Below are 12,521 nucleotides of genomic sequence, written 5' to 3'. Positions count from 1 at the left end.
CTTGGTACAGAGAAATACTGGGAAAAAACATAGGCAGAAGCAGAGGGAACTCAAAGCCAGAAGACTGAGCAGGTGCCAAAGCTGCAGCAATTCCTAAGGGCCCAGGGTCCAGAGATGGAACCTGGGAGCTGGAGACTTGGCTTTAAATGCTTATGTGTTCTTGGCCCACGTGAGATGAAGAACTAGAGCAGAGTACCAGAATGGAACAGAAGCCTCCAAAGAGCAGCCCTTTCAGTGAAACAGGGACTTGAAAACATTCCTGCTCACCTGGAGGAGCTATAAGGGGCTCTATCATGTGCCTGTGTCCATGGGGAGGAGAAAAAGCATAAAATTGCCAAGATACTTTGTAGGCAGAAAAATAAGGCCCAATAAGATTCAAATGAGAATCAGAGAGAAATGGAAAGTTGGTAATATCTAACAAATTGTATATGCAATCCCACTTCTAGAAACTTACTCTGAAGATACATCGCAACAACACAAAAATACATACAAACAAGGTTATTTGATGCAGCCTTGTAAGTAACCACAGAATATCGGAAACCACCCAAATGCCCACACAAAGGAAATTTAATGAATAACCTACAATACATACACATAATGGGGTATTCTTCAGTTGTAAAAATAAAATGATTGAGAATAATCTCCATAAATTAACATAAAGTGATTTCCAGCATATATTGTCAAGCAAGAAAAGCTAAATACAGAGGAATAATGTTATGGACTAAATGTGTCCCCCCTCCCCCCCCCCCCCCCCCCCCGCCCAATAGTTTATGTTGAAGCCCTAACCCCCAGCACCTCAGAATGTTGACTATATTTGGAGATAGGTCTTTCACGAGGTGATTAATTTAAAATGAGGTTGTTAGGGTGGCCCCATCCAATACAATCTGATGGTGTCCTTATAAGAGGAGGAGATTAAGGACACAGACAAACACAGAGGGACAACCATGTGAAGACACAGGGGTAAGATGGCCATCTGCAAACCAAGGAGACAGGCTTCGGGAGAAATCAATCCTGCTGACACCTTGATCTTGGACTTTCAGCCTTTAAAAAAGTGAGGGAATAAATTTATGTTTTTAAGCCATCCAGTGTGGTACTTTGTTATGACAACCCTAGCAAACTAATAAAAATATAAATAGTATGCTACATTTTCCTGCAAGAAAGAATGGAAGAAATTATACATCTATCTGCTTGTTTCTATGAAGAGAAACACAGGGAAGATAACCAGAAACTAATGAGATTGGTTACCTGGAGGGAGTGGGTGGGAATGAAAGGCGAGAGGTGATCGGGGAGGGGGTGTTTCTGTATGTAAGCAAACATTTTTGTGTCATTTAGATATTTAGAACCATATTAATGTTTTACATGCTCAAAAATACAAATATATCAACAAGGATGGGGGTGGGAATCTAAAACTGAAGACAAACAGAAACCTATCTCAAATGTGTAACTACACCAAAAGAGAAAGGAATTAACTCAGGTAACCTCAGAGTCATCTAAAGATAAAAGAAGCTACAAGAAGATCTTGAGTTTTGCTTATTAGTAGGTTTTTGGTTGCAGTGGTGTGGTTAAAAACTGCAACCACTTGTCAAGTATTCTAGAACTGAACAAATGAGTAAATACACTAAACCTGTTGGGAATTGGGTTTCTGTCGGCGAAAGAAGATACAACTGTGCAACAGGAGAAGTCTGGGAAGAGCCAATGGTCCTAGATTGGAACTGGAAGACTGGAATGTTAACTACTACTAAACTACCCTACTACCCTAACTACTAAAGTCATCATTATAAATATGTGTGGGTGCGTATATAAACATATACGAGCACATATATGTGTGTGTATGTGCACATATATAATATATAATATAATATAATATAAATTATATTCTACAGAGAAAAAATACAGACCTATCTCTCTTAGCTCTCTTCCAAAAGGGCCAAGGAACAATGACACCCCAGTAGCCATGAGTACACCAGAAGCCCAGATCTTGTTTCTAAATACCTTTTCCTCATTAGAAGGAACCAGGGCTCCATGAAGAAAGGGCCAATTCCAGGGTAGGGCTGGGAAGTACAAGACATAATGTGCACCCAGCAACTCAGGGGCCTCAGACGAAGGTTCAATTTCACCCCAGCTGTTTCTGCCTTCAGGTCTGCGATCCAGTCCTCTGTGCTGAGAGACGCTACTGAGAATTTCCTTTTGCCATACAGAACTCAAGGGCAATACCTCTGCTTTACTACTTTATCTTTCTGCTTCCTCTCCTGGATTTTCTTCCCAGGCTGCTTTCTAGTTTCCTCTGTGTGCATTACCTATGATATCTCAGGTAAAAGAGAAGAAGCTGTAAATCTGCACTGCTCTTTCTAAATCTTACAGATCAGATTCCCAGAACTGAAGCTTTATCTCACACGACTTTCTCTATGAGACTGTCAGCACTTCTCTCCCTATCATTCTCTGAAGATGTGTTCTCTGTAAAGCTCCATCATTTTGATGCACATTATTACTCCTATTACTTTTCAACAATGTCAAGGTCATTAAACACAAAGACAAGCTAAGGAATTGTTTCAGATTTAAAACCAAAGAAACATGAAAACTGAATACTCTGCCTGGTTCTGGGCTAGATCCTAGACCCCTGATGAAATCTGAAGAAGGTCTATAAATTATACTTTTGTGTCCATCAGTGTGAACGTCCTGATTTTGATCACTGTACCTTAGTGAACTAAAGGACTCTTCTTCTTCTGAAGACAAGACATATACACCAATGTTTCAAGAGGGAGGAACAGAAGGAAACAATGCCTTCAACTTGCTCTTGAATGATTTGGAAAAACGCTAAGAGCTGGTGAGTTTGGCTGAAAGATACATAGGATTTCTTTGTGCCAGTCTTCTGAAATTCTATAAAACAAAAAGCTACAAAAGAACAACATGACAAAATCAAAGGCATTCTTTAAATAAGGGCTGATACAGATACATCTGAATATTATTCAGACTTTAAAAAGGAGGAAATTCTTACACACACTACAGCATGGATGGGCCTTGAGAACATTCTGCTAAGTGAAATAAAGCAGTCACAGAAGAACAAATGCTTGATTCCACTTGTAAGGCATACTTAGAGCCAAATTCCTAAAGACACAAAGTAGAATGGTGGTTGTTGGGGGTCTGGGAGAGTGGTTAATGTGGACAGAGTTTAGTTTTACAAGATGAAAAGTTAACAACACGTTAACATACTTAACACCACTATAGTACCTTAAGATGATTAATTTTACATTAGATTTTTTTACCATGATAAAAAATAATCCAGCATTAAAAATGACTAATTAGGCAGAGAGCAAATAATAAATGAAGAAAACTAATGACAAAAAAAAGGGGAGGCAGAATGAAAGCATTTTTATAAATGTATGTCTTATTTGGAAAGAGGAGAGACATATGACTTTAATGTTCAAATACACACACAAAATTTAAGGGTCTCAAGGACCCACACTGTGGTCTCTAAGTACCATTTCCCAATAAATGCAATGAGGGCTTGGAGAAATGTTGATTTCATGTCTAGGGGAGGGAAAGTACAAGATGAGCCCAGAACACCTTATTATACCAAAAAGCAAGGAAACTATCAAACACTAACACGCTGGTCAAAAAGACCTAGAAGCCAATGCAAAGAGGCTCGCACTGGCATATAAGCACCAGTAAAAATAAATAATCACTGCAACAGATTAAAACATACCAATCATGTTTTAAAAAACTCACTTGTTTATTATTTATAATGGGATAAAAGAAGACAACCTTATGGGTCACTTTTGAATTAAATACGTGCACATATTTTTATATTTCCCCAAACCCACTAAACAAGATTAAAGCATTTTTTTGAGGTCTAAAACCACAAAGACAAAAACAGAAAGAGGAGACAAGAGCAATGAAGTCTGGGCACTGGAGGCATATGGATGAGTTAGGATTTCCTAATCTAGCAAGCCCTGAAGAGCCGAATCCTAAGCCAAAATGGGACAAGCTGAGAAGCAATCACACTTATGCTGTCAAACTCCAACTAAAATGCTCTTGAATAAGCAGCACTGGTTACCTTTGGAAGGGAGGATGAAAATGGATCTAAAAATAGGAAAACTGTTTGAAACTCTGTTTAAGAAGCAGCTGGATCCCTAATTCCTCTCCCCAGCACTGCAGAGCTGACGAATGTCCCTACCCCCTGGCAAAAGATTGGAACTTGATTCTGCAAAGAGGGTAAAAGAAAGGCCCTCTGACCTGGAGGACACTGGGTGCACCTGTGGCAGAGGCTCGTGCTCAGAGAGAGAATAAGTGAATGTATCCATGCACACGTGTTTTAACACCAGGGCGCCCATTCATCTCCCCACCCTGGCTCCCACAACACTGGCAACCAGCCCTTTATGCTCTCAGGAGGACAGACGTTCCTTTTTCAAAGAATCTAGTCACCCAAGAGGAAGGATCTAAAAGTGTTGACATTAAAAATTGTCAAATGGCCCAGCCAGTCCACCCTCCTGAGAAGCCACAGGTAATAAACTCCACTACAAGCTGAAAGCTTCAACCAGCTTTTTGATGGCCCTCCTTAAATAGCTCACAATGAACCCACCAGACATCTGAGGAGCAAATGCATGTGAGAAAAGCAAGACCTAAACTAACAAATAAGGAAAATGACTTTTAAAAGACTGTTTCAATAACCCCCCAGGAGATAAGACATTGCACGTGTGAATGAAACCAATCCTTGAAATTAAACACAGAGCAGGGCAAGAACAAAAGGGCCCTTAGGAATTTAAGCATATGAAGACACTCCTCTTTTAGACAGGGGTGGGTGCTGGTTCAGCCACTGGGTTAGACTAAGCCCTCCCCATCCCCGGGTACTCCCTCTGCCTGCACTCTGCCGGCCCGCCAGTCCCCATCCTGCCCTGTGGTCCCCGCCTAGCTCTGCACTCACACAGTCTATATTCTCCGTCATGTTCAGAATGATGTAGTTCTTCCCAGCCAGGTTGCTCCAGTCTTTGCAGATCACCTGCGCAGTAAACCAAAAAGAAGGGTGACAATTACAAAGGCATTAAGAAAAGCATCCAGAGAAAGTACGGATGGAAACCCTTTGAGCAGCTGGATGGTGAAGGCCAGGTGCAGGTTAGTGACAGCTAGGTGAGAGTTGACAGCCTCTGCAAGATGGCATGCCCAGGCTCCAGCCCCAGATGTCTCCAGGGACTGCACAGAGGATATCTTCAAGGACAGGCAGGAGAGGCCTGACAGGGCTTGCCCCAGCTACTGGCCTTCAGTGGCAACCCTGCAGGGGTTTCTTGTTCTGTAGGCTGAACGAAAACAGAACTGCAGGCCAGATACACAGGCTGGCAATTTGGGACTCCCTTCCCTCTGTCCTTTCCCACATGTGAGCACTGACCTGGGCATATGCTGGGCAGGGGTGAGCAGGAGAGTAGGTGGCGACTGCACTAGGGGAGCAGGTATGGAGATGGGGGCGGGGGCACAGGTCAGGCAGTTGGAAGGCCACAGGTGGCAGCAGCAGCACTGAATGAGGCCATGCAGGCCAGGGGAACGGAGCTCTAACAAGAGCCCATGCAGGGCTACGAGGTGTGCGCCGCAAAAGTTCTGCTGGGGCTCTACATGCTATACTGGGGACACCCATCTCAGCCTGGCAGCCCCTCCCATCCACACTGTGCAGCCAGGGGACCACCAGGGTCCTTAGAGAGAGAGACAGTCACATGGTCTTCATGTGCCCTCACTTTACCTGAGTAGAATCCCAGGGTATTCTGGACTGGGCTTCCACAGCCTGTCCTTCCTGGGGCTGATGGCTATGGTCTTCTCGTCCCAAGGTAGCAGAGGAAGGTGTCAGTTCCACGTCTCGGGGGGCCAGGGGGAAAGAGGCTGAGGCTCCAGGGTAAAGGGGGTCTTCATCTGGTGTCTCAGCCCCGCTGGGAGCTTCTGTCTGAGGGAATGATGCCAAGGACGGCACTTCCCCTTGCTTGCCAGCCAACCCCACTGCTCCCACAGTGGCCTCCTCACTTGCCTCCTGAGGAGCCTCAAAGTCTACCCCATGCCCTTCCACTGGCAGCACTGTGCCCCCTGCCTCCTGGCTGACAAAGTCCTGACCCCCTGGGGTCACTGTACTTGGGGTGACTGCGGGTGGTGACAGGCTGGGCTCCATGCTGCTCCCCACCTCCACATCCAAAGAGGCCTGGTCCCCAGATTCTTCATGCCTGTATTTGGCAGCCCCTGACATCTCACTGCTGCTGGTGGGAGGAAAGCTGTGGACCTGAATTTGGGCTGCTTCTTGGGATCCGTTCACAGGCAGCAGCTCCTCTTCGTCCTCTTCTTCTTCCTTCTCTACCTCCCCCTTCTCCCTTTCCTCCTCCTCCTCCTCCTCTTCCTCCTCCTCTTCCTCCTCTCCAGGAGCCATATGCCAGGGTGGCTCCACCAGGTTCATCTTGGGCAAAGGGGAGGGTAGACTTGGCACCTCTTGACCCTGGCTGGTATCTTCTATTGGACCCGCCTTCTCAGTCAAGTCTGGAAAGACGTAGTCTAAGAATAGAGACAGAAACCTCATTCACTAGTTTCATCATCCATCATTGATTTGTTCAGTATTCGCTGAGCAGATGATATAAAGGAACCGTGAGACCCACAGGGAGATGGTGGGGAGTCAGACTACCAAGCCTACTCGAAAGGAATGAGAAATAAGGCTGGGTGGTGGGAATCTGGGAGGCAGACTGTTGGGGAGATGAGGGCCAGGCTAGTCCTTATTTCCTTCATGATGATTATGACACAAATCTGCCACTAAAATTCTGTGAACACAAGAATGTATAAAAGTAGAAAGAAAGTTTGTATGATTGCACCCCTCAGAGACAGCCCTTGATGACAGTCCATGACAAGAAGTTAACATCTCTATAGTTCTTATAATGCATTTATGTTTCCTCCTCTGGGGATTTCTCCAAGAAGATCCCAGACAACCCATTAGAAAAGGTTCCTTTTATCTCTTTTCCAATGGGTTGTAATGGGAGGCCTCTTGGTAAAACCATCAAACGAGGTCTGAGAACCCTCTGATCACAGGAACAGAAGAGACACAGAGATCATGACCTTTAGCCCCTGGATGGGAAATAAAAAAGATGTCAGAAGAGCTCAAGAGAGACTACTGGCTGAGCACAGAACTGACATGGTCACTGTTGGTAGTGACAGGAGGAATTTTACCCTCCCTGCCATTCCTAGGAACCATATCTTGAAGTGTGGAACTTAGGAGGCCTCCTGGACAGCAGGACTTGTTCTGGCTTTTCACTGAAGCCTAGGCCTCTTCAGAGTAATGACATAGCAAAGTCATGGGCCAGTTCTCTTAGAGATTTATTCAAAACACCAGAAGCTATTTCTAGCAAGAAATTTTATTGGTTGCCATCTTGTTGCAAAACAAATATCAAAGACTGTTTTAAAGCACTCTTCAGACATGAGAGAGGTGGTTCAAGGTGGTGAACTGAGCCTCCTCCTCCAAAATTTCCATCAAATGGTAGAATGGCTTTTCAACTGTCAAAGTTTTAAAGGTTTAGATATATTTTGGGAATGTAGAAAGCAGATGACATCACAGGAACAAATAATCCCTCAGCCAAGACAAACACCAGGAGAGACGGTGGAAAAGGGGCTCCCTTTCTAACAGAATCAAGGAGAGAGAGAATAACTATGGGAGCAAAAGGACACAAAACATAGAAAATTCAGAAAATGGAAGACAGGGGCACCTGGGTGGCTCTGTGGTTGAGCATCTGGCTTTGGCTCAGATCATGATCATGTGTTCCTGGGATCAAGTCTCACATCAGGCTCCCTGTGGGGAGCCTGGTTCTCTCTCTGCCTGTATCTCTGCCCCTTTCTCTGTGTCTCTCATGAATAAATAAATAAAGTTTAAAAATAAGAAAAGAAAATGGAAGATAATCTTTAAATTCCAGTTAGTATCTCAGAGAGACCGAAAGATACTGCATCCCTAAAATAAAAAAAGGCTAATAAGAGAATCAAATAATCTCTAAAAAAGAAAAAGTCTGTAGAAACTGAAATGAAATTGTCAAAATATAAAAATTCAATAGAACATCTGGAAGAAAAAAGTCAAGGAAAAATCTTTAGAGCAAAAGTAAAAGGACAAGAGAGAAAAGTTAAAAGAAACAGATGACCAGTGCAAGAGGTCTAATATCTAATATGATTTATAAAAAGATAAGAACCCTTAAAATGGAAAGGATAAAGAGCCAAAGAAGAAAATTTCCCACACCTGGCAGCAGGAATCTTCACATTGAAAGGGCATATACTTGAGGTGAATGATAAAAGGCTTACATCTAGCTTCATTCTCATGACATTTCAGAATTCGTTTTTATTATTATTTTAGATTATTTATTTATTTATTCATGAGAGACACACACAGAGAGAGAGAGACAGAGAGAGAGAGAGAGAGAGAGAGAGAAAGAGAGAGGCAGAGACACAGGCAGAGGGAGAAGCAGGCTCCATGTAGGAAACCTGATGCAGGACTCAATCCTAGGACCCCAGAATCACACCCTGGGCCAAAGGCAGGTGCTAAACCGCTGAGCCACCCAGGAATCCCCATATTTCAGAATTCTAAGGAGCAAGAGGAGATCCTAAAAGCTCTCAGAAAAAGAACAGGTTAACCTATAAAGTTACAATAAAGAGATTATCAAATTATCACCAAGTTTCTAATTCATAACACTAGACTGCAGAAAGGAAACTGAAAATGCATTCAAAATGCTAAGGGAAGTGTATTTTGAACCTGGTATTTTATACCCAACTAAACTATCATTCAAGTATGATTATAAAACAGACGTTTTCATATATTCAAAGAAAGGTCTTTCAATCCACTGATTCTGAGAAAGGTATTTAAGGAAGTTCCCCCAAGAAATCCAAAAAAGACACAGGAATCAAGAAACCTGAGAGGAAGTCATGAAAATAAATCTCTTGAGAGAAGCTGTGCAGTGGGTCTATGAAATAAGCATTCAAATGGATCCATACAACTCTGAGAATTATTACCAAAGGAAAAATTGACTTCTTATGAGAAAAAGTATAATTTTTAGCTGATTGATCTTAGTGATAATTGAAAGCACACTATACTATTTAGACAAATAATTAGAATACTCTACTCACTGTACTTTTGTTAGAAGTAGAAGTAACTGGTAACTAGTAGAAGAAACTGGTAACTTAACATCTTCCACTCCTCATCCCCTGTACATACTCCACAGGGAAGCTTACCTATTCACTACACAAAGCAGACAGCCATGGTGTTTAGGAGAGAGGTGTGCTCATGGAGCAGAGACCACAGAATACTGAAGAGACCTACACCAGCCTCTAATACTGAGCAATCTAGTATCATCTTTATAAAAATGAAAGAATGATCAGGACTCACAGGACATTAGAGGAAACCCAGGCTCATAGAGAAACATGAAAGGGAGAAAGCAAAGCAACTCTCCTCTGAGAGAAGTTAATCTGGTAAACAAGGAGAACTTAGAAAAATCTGTTCTTTACACCTCCAGAGAGACTCGAGGAAATTACACCCATAAAACAAGTATATAAAATAATAAAAATATTTTACTTCAATATATATATAAAAATAAATACAATGCATAAAAACATAATTGAAATGGCCACTTGGCAGGAAGATGGTATAACAGCATGTCACACGGGCAGCCCAGGTGGCTCAGCAGTTTAGTGCTGCCTTCAGCCCAGGGTGTGATCCTGGAGACCCAGGATTGAGACCCACATCAGGCTCCCTGCATGGAGCCTGCTTTTCCCTCTCCCTGTGTTTCTGCCTCTCTCTCTCTCTCTCTCTCTCTCTCTCTCTGTCCCTCATGAATAAGTAAATAAAATCTTTAAAAAAAAAATAGCATGCCACATGGATGCCAGGGCAATGAACATATACAATCCCTCAGAATCATGAGATTTTATGGTTAGAAGATTGCCCTAATGGCAATGTGCAAGAATTTGATGAGAGAGGGGATGAATGAAAGCAGAGAAAAGAGCTAGGGGCTTGCTGCAATGTTCCAGGAGAGATGAACACAGGTGATGACATTGGGAATGACGAGAAAACAGGTTCAAGAAATGACCCCAAGGTAGACTTGATAACCTGTGTGCTGGCTGACTGACAGGCAGAAGAGGGCACTCTGGCTGGCTGTGCGGTAGCTATACCTTTAGCAGAAATGGTCAAGTCTAGAGGCAAAGTGCACTGGAAACCCTCAAGAAGTACTTGAATTAGCCAATACATTCAGTACAGCCTGGAATGTGACAGGAATGTGGTGGATGGTGGTGCACTTCAGCAGAATCCCACTGAGGTAGGGGAGTTCCTAAGAGGGCAAGCTAACTAAATAATCCCTCTACTCAAAATAATAATAATAATAATAATAATCCCTCTATTCAATTAGATGCTGACTTTCCAAAAGTTGATCCTTCTATCCCTCCAGAGACAGCCTGGCTTCCCACAGAATACTCTCAACTAAGCTGGACAATAAAGGGGTCATGCTGTGGGTGATGGGCTCTGTAGCCAGAAGACTTAGCCACCAATTTACTAGTCTAAGTGATGGTCAGTCCCTGGATTTCTCTGGGCTTCAGTTTTCCAAATGACAAATGGATGCCTGTATGTATGAGTTCTAAGGCTCTAAGCACTCATACCCTGTGCTTTGGAGATAGTTTCAACAAACGTGCCTTACACATGAGTGGCGTTAAAAACAACAACTCCTCTACTGTCCTAAATGAGAATAATACAGGATTTCCAGGACTACTGACTCTGATTGCCAACCAAGGTGATATTCTTCATTCCTATGTTCCCGGCAGCTAAGACAGTATCTGCCTGGCCCAGTGCAGAAAAGAGTGGCAAGTTTGAGTAGTTTGTCATAATTGTAACCATGTTGATTTCCTAAAATATGTTTTTTAAATTTATTTATGAGAGACACAAAGAGAGAGAGGCAGAGACACAGGCAGAAGGAGAAGCAGGCTCCATGCAGGGAGCCTGACATGGGACCCAATCCCAGGTCTCCAGGATCAGGCCCTGGGCTGAAGACGGCACTAAACCGCTGAGCCACCCGGGCTGCCTGCACGTTAATTTCCTGATGGTCATTGTACATGATTCCGTAAGAGACCGTCCCTGTTCTTCAGTATACACTGAAGTATGTAGAGGTAATAAAGGGGCACTGCATCTGCAGTCTAACCCGTCAAACAGTTTAGAAAGAATTGTACATCTATAAGTCCATACACATATTTGGTAAAATGTTAACACAGGGGTAATCTGAGTGAAGGGTGTATGGGAATTATTCTTGAAAATCTTCTGTAAATTTGAAATTATTTTTGAAATAAGGAATTACAGAAAGAGCGAGAGAGAGAGAACCACTTATCTACTGGCTAATGAACATGCTAGAGCCACCAGAAGAGAAGTGAAACGTGGCAAGGGACAGGGCAGGCCACCCTGGACTAGGAACTTCTGAAGGCTCCAGGAGGAAGAAACATAGAAGTGAATAACTTGGTGGACAGGTAAGAACGTGCTTTTCCCATTCAGGTGTCCAAGGAAAGAAGACCAAGCTTCTGGAGATTTGCGACACTGGCCTGGGAGAAGTGGGAGAAGTCATTTTGGAGAGGGGATAAGAGAGTGAACTATAATGGAGGAGGAAAAGAGAAGCAGGGGGATGGAGCAGGAAAACAACAGAGACGCAGGAGAGGATGGCGCCACAGGGGGTGAGGCACATGGGCCATGCAAGGCAGGTGGCTGCCCCAGTGCAGTGACAGCAGGATGTCCTGAGCCCTGCCCACTGCTGTCACTGAGAGCTGTGACTCCACATAGGGAGAGCCTGTGCTGCTTAGTGCCCTAGGCTTTGCTTCCTATCCCATCTGCTTCAGCATTTGGAGTCAGAACAGGAGGGTCCCACCAACCCCAGAACCCGTCTGGGATGAAGGCATACCTGCAGAGCACTCCCCACACCTGGACACAACTGTGAACAGAGATACCCAGGAGACACATTCAAGATAGCAGGAAAGGCAGTTAAAGCCTGCCCCCTGTCCCCAGAAGGGTAGCGACACCTGGGGCACTGAGGAGACATGAAAGGTCCCCAACAGCTCAGACCCTCCAGAGTGGGCTCCAGCTTGGCCTCAAAGCCTGGAAGTTCAGGGAGTGGCTATGCTGCAAGTGCACACAGGAGACAGCTCAGTCCGCTGGCTGTTGGTGAGACAGCAGAGGCGTGCCTGGGACCTTGGCCAACCACTGGCCCCCTGCCTGCCTCCTTAGCCTACCTCCCTGAACACAGGGTGCCAGCTTTGTGAAGTCGCAGTACCCCCTGGTGGCTTTAACTGGTAACTATATCATCCCTCGAGCCCGAGGGAAATCAGGACTCCAAAGACAAAGCCTTCCTTTTTACAGATGAGGAATAAAAAGCTCACAGAGGGGAGGACACTTGCTCTAAATTGTGGAACTACATTTATCACAGCTGTAAAGTCGTAAAACCCAGGCTTGTGGGAGGTTAAAGCCAGTCTTTCAAGACACACCTGCTCAGTTAGACCAACGCCCAGACTTGGCT

The 12,521-nt window shown here is 44.0% G+C and overlaps 1 protein-coding gene across 3 annotated transcripts in view; it reads right to left on the bottom strand.

The window, feature by feature from the left end:
• PODXL2 (podocalyxin like 2) overlaps positions 1-12,521 on the bottom strand; it is a 36,734-nt gene that overhangs the window by 8,623 nt on the left and 15,590 nt on the right. For all 3 annotated transcript variants that reach the window (XR_011994291.1, XM_072720139.1, XM_025991601.2), the window contains exons 3-4: positions 5,726-6,516; positions 4,922-4,996 (exon numbers count right to left, since the gene is read on the bottom strand). Coding sequence is in view for 2 of the 3 variants with exons in the window: in XM_072720139.1 (XP_072576240.1) it covers positions 4,922-4,996; positions 5,726-6,516 (866 nt within the window). In the remaining variant the exon portion in view is untranslated. The remainder of the gene's footprint in view (positions 1-4,921; positions 4,997-5,725; positions 6,517-12,521) is intronic.

The sequence above is a fragment of the Vulpes vulpes genome, chromosome 9 (genome assembly GCF_048418805.1).
Source record: "Vulpes vulpes isolate BD-2025 chromosome 9, VulVul3, whole genome shotgun sequence".
Taxonomy (NCBI): domain Eukaryota; kingdom Metazoa; phylum Chordata; class Mammalia; order Carnivora; family Canidae; genus Vulpes; species Vulpes vulpes.
Note: the sequence above shows the minus strand (reverse complement) of the source record. Positions and strands in the feature narration are given on the sequence as shown.